The sequence below is a fragment of the Xyrauchen texanus genome, chromosome 49 (assembly GCF_025860055.1).
Source record: "Xyrauchen texanus isolate HMW12.3.18 chromosome 49, RBS_HiC_50CHRs, whole genome shotgun sequence".
In the NCBI taxonomy this organism is placed as follows: domain Eukaryota; kingdom Metazoa; phylum Chordata; class Actinopteri; order Cypriniformes; family Catostomidae; genus Xyrauchen; species Xyrauchen texanus.
In genome coordinates, this window is record NC_068324.1 from 8173365 (window position 1) to 8181813 (window position 8449).

Here is an 8449-nt window from a genome sequence, read left to right on the forward strand (position 1 = left end):
ATGATATAGTATTGGGAGGAGACTTTAATTTATAGATGAACTCAGTCCTCAATCATTTTTAAGCAAAAGTGTGTAAGCCCCCTAGAGCAACTTTGATGCTTCATAGGATGTGTAAAATCTTGGTCTAACAGATATTTGGAGACTTTTGAACCCATCTGGTAGGGACTATAAATATTTTATATCAGTACATCAGATTTATTCAAAAATAGATTTTTTTTTATATTTAAGTCCCTCATTTCATCCGTTGTTGATTGTTCAATTGGAAACATTTTAGTCTCAGATCACACCCTGGTGAGTTTAGAGGTGTTGCCACATATGGAGAAAAAGAAATCATATAGTTGGCACTTTAATGTAACCCTTTTGCAAAATCCTGAATTCCAACAAATGTTAAAGGCTGAAATCAGTGTCTATATGGAGACGAACTGGTCCTAAGTATCCTCTGTGGGCATGGCTTGGGAGGCACTTAAAGTGGTTCTTAGGCTATATATATAAAGCAGAGTGAGTCTTTTTCTACCATTCTCACATCTGGAATGGCATGAGGGTGAGTGAATGATGAGAGAACCTTTATTTTTTAATGAATTGTTCCTTTAAAAAGAGTTGGGTAACAAAGATTCCCCATTAATCAATTATCTGCTCAAACGTGATAAAGAAACCCAAGGTATTATTGTTTTTATGAAATATAAACATCAGAAGAGACTTTAAGAACTTTACTTTTATTGTGAAAAGGATATACACTTATATTGCAACAAACATTAAAATAAATACACAGAAAATTGGCATTTTGATGCAACTAGTGTCAAATAATTTAAACACAAAGTGGAGAAAAAAATACATTCTTCAAAATTCTAATCTCTTTAAAGTAATACAGTGATATGTTTCAGTGATATTTCTGTGCCATATTCTTAACAAGAGAGTTAATTTGTGTAACATATGTGAGGATGCATTTTCTAATCTGTTAGACTGTGGTGATTGCTTGGAGTCTTTGCTGTCGTAGCAGTTATTCTACTGTCTACTTTCGCATTATGGCTGTTCACCCAGCTGGTTTCTGGGTCTACACAGAACTCCTTTCCTGTAATTGTTCGAAACCTGAGGGCAAAAAGTACAAAAACAAGACTTAAGCCAAAGATTTTATCAAATGGACTCATTCTGTTTGGGTTTGAAGTTTGAAAAGGAAATTATGTCTGAGTAAACATTTACACAATATCTGGTAGACATATGCTGGTATGGGACACCACCCGGATTAGAGGTGGTGTCCCATACTTGACAGCTTTAGACAGCATGTAGATTGTGCCAAATCAAGCGCAAAAGGAGCTGAAGGAATTCAAGAATCACTTATTATTTCAGCAAAGTCTGTTTCTACTGTCTTTGAAAAACTTGTTAGAACTTTCATCTTTAAACGTTATACATTCAAAGTCTGAAACCACATTGAAAATCTGGGAAATCTAATTTAAACCTGGAACTAAACAGGACATTTTAGGATTTTGAAAAATGTAAAAAAGAGTCCTTTTAGGTAACTAATCATATGTAAGTAAATTAGAATTTGCAATAATAATGAAAGATTAAGATTAAATTATCAGTAAAAAAAAAAAAAAATGTTTTTACTAGTGGTCTCAGACTTTTGGGCCATGCTGTATACAGACCGTATTCAACATTCAGCATTTAAATAAAATCATACAAATATGCAGAAGGTTGTTTCATAATAGCTAAAAGTCAATGGAACCTGATAATACTGTAATGGACTGTTGGACATACAAATATTGTTGTTAAAAGAATGAAAGATTTACTGTTTTACTACTGGCATATATGACTGTGCATAAAGTAGTATCTAAAATGAACATAATCACTTACCTTAAAAATGTAAAGAATAGCACAATAGTCGTTTGAAGCACATAATATCGTATTATTCACACTCACCACTTTAAGTTCGCTGCATAGAGCAGAACAGCACCAGGAGCAGCAGAGAGAACAGATTCCTCATTCCTCAAGAGTAACTGCTTACACAAAGAGATCAGTAGAGACAGAGAAGCTTGTCAGAGCATAAATTATGATCTCTGAATTGGATTTGAGAGTATTCACAGCCTGTGCCCCATTTTAGAGTGCAGGAGACCATAAATACAAGGAAAACCATTCCAAAGTATTCAAGTGACATTAAAAGAGGAAACGATTTACCTCTTCCCTTATTCTGTTCATTACTTCCTCTTATAAGTTGACTGTATTTACTGGTGTGTGTGTGTGTGTGTGTGTGTGTGCTGAGAAAACAAAACATTTCCCAAAAGGTCCACCTTGCTAAACATATACCAAGGAGTTTTATTTTATGGATAAACTTTTATTCCTCATTTTATTCCAACACAACAGAAGATAAAAATGTAATTTCTGCAATATACATTCATAATGCAGAATATATATCCACATAAGTGGGTGACCAATAATTTTTTCAATGACTGATTCTGAGATACTATATAAAGAGTAGCCAAATATAATACTAATATTTATAAAATGTAATTACAGTAAATGACATGCATAAAAGTAACACTTTTCTATGCACTAAAAAAACAAACAGGCATAAATAAAAATAGTTTATTATACAATTGTTAATTGGCCAAGCGGGCATGGTTAACGGCATATGTTAATCTCAAAATGTAATGCCAAATATCGGCCAATTAATCAGCCTGGAAGGTATGTTGATCAATTAGTATCTCAGACATTAGAGTGAAAAAAAAAAAGCTTCCTGAAATGTTACTTTCACGCTTACAAGAAGTGATTTTTTAAATGAATATCGTTAGAATAATCAATGAAAAGAAAACATCAGAAGAGACTTTAAGAACTTTACTTTTATTATGAAAAGTATATACACTTATATTGCAACAAACATTTAAATAAATACACAGAAAATTGGCGTTTTGATGCAATTAGTGTCAAATAATTTAAACACAAAAAGTGGAAAAAGAAAAATCAATCTATTTTTCTGGGTATCTTAGTTATACAGCTTACTCAGTATAAGAGAGATATTCCTCCAAAAGATATTCCTATAAATGCACTTCTGACTATCAACATATTGTAGAATGTGGTTTTTTAGCTCTTCCTTTTCCTCATCCTTTTTCTTCTTTCTGACTTACTTCTTCTTAGTGTTTTAAGCGAGCCCAGGCACATGTTTTTAATTCACTGAAAACATTCTCCATGAAAACAATGAGCTGTTTTCATGACAGGTACAAGATGATATAGGGTAACATTTTATTGGGGTATTTTCAAATACCTGTTTCTTATTCGCAAGTGTCAAAAATTAATTATGTACGAGTTCTGACATTTTATCAATTCAGACCATGGCAGCACACTTAGAGAAACCTACCATGTTATTACTATGATTCTTTGGATATAGTACTATGAACATTGCATGTTTTTTTTTTTTCTTTTTTCAGAAACATCCATCATGATCTATATAACTCTGCATGAAATTGAATGGCATATATGCAAAAATCTTTGGGATTCATATACAAGGTTACCAGAGCCAGCCAGATCCAGCTCCGTTCCTGCTTGCTGTTGGACTCCACTGCTACGTGTCGCTAAAAGATGATGACAAACTACAGCCGGTGCTAGCCAGACATCACTTCAGTCTTTTGACTTCAGAGGATGAACTGATGCCAACTCCAACTGTAAAACATCAGATACTTCATATGCCACTTCCTGAACCTTGGACTTAGGATGGACCCCACCGAACCTCTCCGAAATGACCTGCAGGTTGAAATGTGTTGCACCTCAATCTCTGCCTGCATCACCTTTGTCTATTGATGGACTACACTCTTATAATGGAATACATAGACTATAATCCAACCTTCATCATCCAATTAACAAGGACAACTGCATCAATGTGAATTTCTGCAGTTAATCCAGCATGGACTTCAAAGATTTAATCATTAGTCTTAAAGTTATGTATATAAAATTTTTTTTTTAAACAATGGACCTTAACGCTTAATTAACACATTTTAAACCATGACTTTCACAGCACACAAGTAACTAATATTGGCGTTATATTCATGATGTTAGTCAGAGGGGAACTGGCCCTCCAGATTTAGTCTGGTTACTCCAAGGTTATTTTTCTCCATAAACCAACATCTTATAGAGTTTTGTGTTCCTTGCCACAGTCGCCTTCGGCTTGCTCTCTGGGGTTATTAATACAATTATTATTTATTTAATTTCTATACACAATTTACAATCATATTTACTCAAACTACACAATGATGACTCTAAGACTAAGTTTCATTTTCTGTTAATGCATGATTTCCTGTAAAGCTGCTTTGAAACGATGTGTGTTGTGAAAAGCTCTATACAAATAAAAAATGACTTGACTTGAATGTACTATTGAAATAGCATTGCTTGTGTTTGGTGCTATGATAGCCGTTCTATCACCATACAAATAAGAATGCTAGGATTCGATAAAACCATCACATAATAAAAGTGAAAAGCAATTGGTTAGTGTTTTCTGCACTGATTGCAATGTACTGTTTTTATTATGAGATGAGTTTGAAATGTGATAGAAATGGCAGAAGTAGGAAGAGTAGTATGGGTAGTATGCAATTCTGAACACAGCAATAGTGTTTCTGTTTTTTTTAGGGGAATCAATCAAGTTTTCTCCACCTCTTTTTTACATTTCTTGACTACATTTTGGACCATGTCTCTTCAAAGTCACTTTAAGTTAACTGAAAACACTCTAGGACATAACTGCAATTCAGTTGGATTACCTGAATTGTCCATACGAGTACACATCAATTATTGCAACTCTCCAAAGTAAAAAGCAATGTGCCATTTTAATTCAATTTTGAAATTTATTTACAGTTTTATGTAGTCTATAGATAAATGCCAGTCAACATTCTGGGAAATTGGGAAAAATAATCAGATTTTCTCAGGAAAACTAGAAACTAGTCACTCGTAAGACAAAAGGCCGACTTCCTGTGTGATCACATTGCAGCGACATGCAATAACAAAAAGTGATTGCATGACTTACTATGATGATGTCATAAAGCTTTAAAGCTTTATAATGAGGATCTGTATTAATTAGCACTTTGGCATATTATGCTGTACTTAATGTTTCCTGGCATGTTTTTCACAGATTTGTATTGTGACACATTTGCATCTTTGTACTGAGCTGTGATGATTTAGACGACAACAAATTTTGCACAAGTTTGTTTTGCTGGACTCAAGATTAAGACATTAAGAAAAGAGAAAAAACAGATAAAATAGATAATCCAAATCACACATTGTTTTATTAACAAAATATTTGTTATTAACATGAGAATATTACATAGCAAAAGGATAAACACACAGTATAAGATGTATACAATTTAAATAGAAACAGAGGAATAGATTTTGACTGTGGTGTTTGGAGTTTTTGCTGTTGTCACAGTTCTTCTGTTGTCCAATTTAACAATATGGCTGCGCACCCAGTCTTTCTGAAGGTCTACACAGATTTCTCTCCCAAAAATTGTCTTAAACCTGAATACAAAAACAGAAAAAAACAAGACTTAGATCAAGGATTTCAATGGAGGGATACTTTGACTATGAAGTTGAAATTGAAATAATTTAAAGATACTCACACAATGCCTTGTTTGACACAGCTGCTGCCGGTCTGCTTGTATGAGACCAACCGTTTGAGAGGAATAATTCTATTTGTAAATTCTGAACAGCACGTTGACTGAGCCATAGCAACTGCATTGGGAGCTGAAAGAATTCAAGATTCACGTAAGATACTCGAGATAAAGATATAAAAAGATATCAACAATAAAAAAAGTTAATCACTTGTAATTAACAAAATGCAACTTGTGCATCACTGAAACTGAAATGAAATAAAAAAGGCAAGATTTTGTTTTCATTTATAAAAAGAGACCTCACCACTTGAAGACACCTGCATAGAGCAGAACAGCACCAGGAAGATCAGAGACATCAGACTTTTCATTCTTCAAGGATCTCTGTTCACACTGTAAGTTCTGTAGAGCTTCAAGATCTCCAAGCAAGTGATGTGTACTGAATAGCTTCAGATCACCTCCTTATATACAGAGTAGGAGAGACTTTCCATGTAAAGGTATTTCTGAGAATCAACATATTGTTGAATGTGTGTATTTAATCTCTTCCTTTTCCTCATCCCTTTTTCTACAGTACTTTCTCTTCTTCTTTTTACTAATAAGAATGGCAACAGGCCTTTCCTTTTAAATTCATTGAACATATTCTCCAGGAAAACTATTCAATGTTGAGTCTTTATGTTTTCATTTTTCACTCACTGAGCAGTGTGTGAATATTTTAAAAGAGCAAATAAAAAGTTAGAGGCATTCCTCCACCACCAGACATTTGTGTAATGCCCTCACACTGCATGTAATGGTACATCTTGCTCTGATTGAAGTGCATGTATTATCGTATTTTATTAAAGCGCCTGAATATTCCATTGCAACTTTTATTGAAGTTTTTCTTATTAATGTTTGGACCATGTCTCTTCAATTTTGTAAAACATGCACCCAATAAATTTTCTTCACTGATAACACACTTAAAAGTTCTATTAACTTCTACTTTTACAAGTCTATCTAACCTAGTTGACCTAAATGGACTGAATAATCAGACTACCTGAAGAGATAAACTAAGAGTGCCCATACAGTTAAACATACATACACCGATTCAGACTACTTAAAGATATAATCTGAGATTGCCCATAGAGATATCTATACATTTATACTGTAAGACCAATTGTATATAGCAAAATATGGAATTTTAATTCAATTGAATGAGGCTATACATTATTCAATCTATAGATTGTTCTACTTCAAGGGAGAAGTCGCCTTCTTAGGGCGATCCAATCCCTGTACATCCAAAGCGAGAGCTGTGTCCGGGTCCTCGGCACGAAGTCGAGTTCGTTCCATGTCAGGGTTGGTCTCTGCCAGGGCTGTGCTTTGTCACCAATCCTGTTTGCGATATTCACGGAACGGATATCGAGGCGTAGTCGGGTGGGCAAGGTGTGCGGTTCAGTGGACTGGGGATCTCATCGCTGCTTTTAAAGATGATGTAGTCTTCATGTCATCATCGGTCCGTGACCTTCAGCTCTCACTGGATCGCTTGGCAGTCGAGTGTGAAGCGGCTGGGATGAGGATTAGCACCTCTAAATCTGAGGCCATGGTTCTCAGCAGGAAACCGATGGAGTGCATACTCCGGGTAGGGAAGGAGGTATTGCCCCAAGTGAAGGAGTTCAAGTACCTCGGGGTCTTGTTCACGAGTGAGGGGACAATGGAGCGGGAGGTTGGCCGGATTATCGGGGCAGCGGGGGCAGTTTTGCACTCGCTCTATCGCACCGTTGTCACAAACAGAGAGCTGAGCCGGAAGGCAAAGCTCTTGATCTACCGGTCAGTTTTTGTTCCTACACTCACCTAATGTCATGAAGGCTGGGTCAGGACCGAAAAAACTAGGTCGCGAGTACAAGCGGCCGAAATGGGCTTCCTCAGAAGGGTGGCGGGCTTCTCCCTTAGAGATAGGGTGAGGAGCTCAGTCATCCGTGAGGAGCTCGGAGTAGAGCCGCTGCTCCATTGCGTCAAAAGGAGTCAGTTAAGGTGGTTTGGGCATCTGGACACATCCCAAGGGAGGATTTTCAGGCACGTCCAGCTGGGAGGAGGCCTCGGGGAAGACCCAGGACTAGGTGGAGAGATTACATCTCCACACTGGCCTGGGAACGCCTCGGGGTCCCCCAGTCAGAGCTGGTTAATGTGGCTTGGGATAGGGAAGTTTGGGGCCCCATGCTGGAGCTGCTGCCCCTTCGACCCGACTTCGGATAAGCGGTTGAAGATGTATGGATGCATGGACACTGCTAAGGTTTCAATTGATGCCACACATCCTGAAATTGTGGTTTATGCATTCGTTTTATAGTTCAACTTAAGAAAATAAAAATAAATATATATATTTTTTTTTAAACGGCTCATCTTACTCCACTCTCCCCTACATGTTTATGGTAGTCATGAAGAAACTTTAGACTTTCAAAAATGTTCATGCACTCAGTTCACAGATGGCCTTTTCATAAAGCATCATAAAAATTCCCACTGTAGATGGCATCACATTCAGACAAATGTAGCCCATCTTTGTTGGTTCTCCTTTGCCATTGTTTGATCTTTCATATACAGTGGAAGTATAGCCACTGTTTCCTCTCCCAATTTCTTTTTTTACCCCTGGATAGACATCATTTACTCCCCTGAAAAGATCTTGAATGACCATCCTTAATTTTTATTTATTCATTAATTTTGAGTTTTTAAAACCACTGCTTCAGTATACTGTATTCTGATGTTCTTAACCTTTCCTGGTTTCTTTGGCATATGTTTCACCGATTTGTATTATGAAACACTTGCATCTCTATGAGCTTGCTGTAATATCTTAGACTGCAACAGATTTAAAGGCTTGGATTTGATGGACTCATGTTGAATACTAACAT

At 36.2% G+C, this 8449-nt stretch overlaps 1 protein-coding gene across 1 annotated transcript; it reads right to left on the reverse strand.

The window, feature by feature from the left end:
• Positions 1-811: 811 nt before the first annotated feature.
• Positions 812-6016, reverse strand: LOC127640239 (C-C motif chemokine 2-like). Its single transcript, XM_052122690.1, has 5 exons — positions 5884-6016; positions 5589-5712; positions 5349-5487; positions 1915-1991; positions 812-1086 (listed from the first exon to the last, which is right to left on the reverse strand). Exons 1-5 carry the CDS (start codon positions 5945-5947, stop codon positions 948-950), a joined length of 543 nt encoding a protein of 180 aa, XP_051978650.1. The 5' UTR covers positions 5948-6016; the 3' UTR covers positions 812-947.
• Between the last annotated feature and the right edge of the window lie 2433 nt (positions 6017-8449).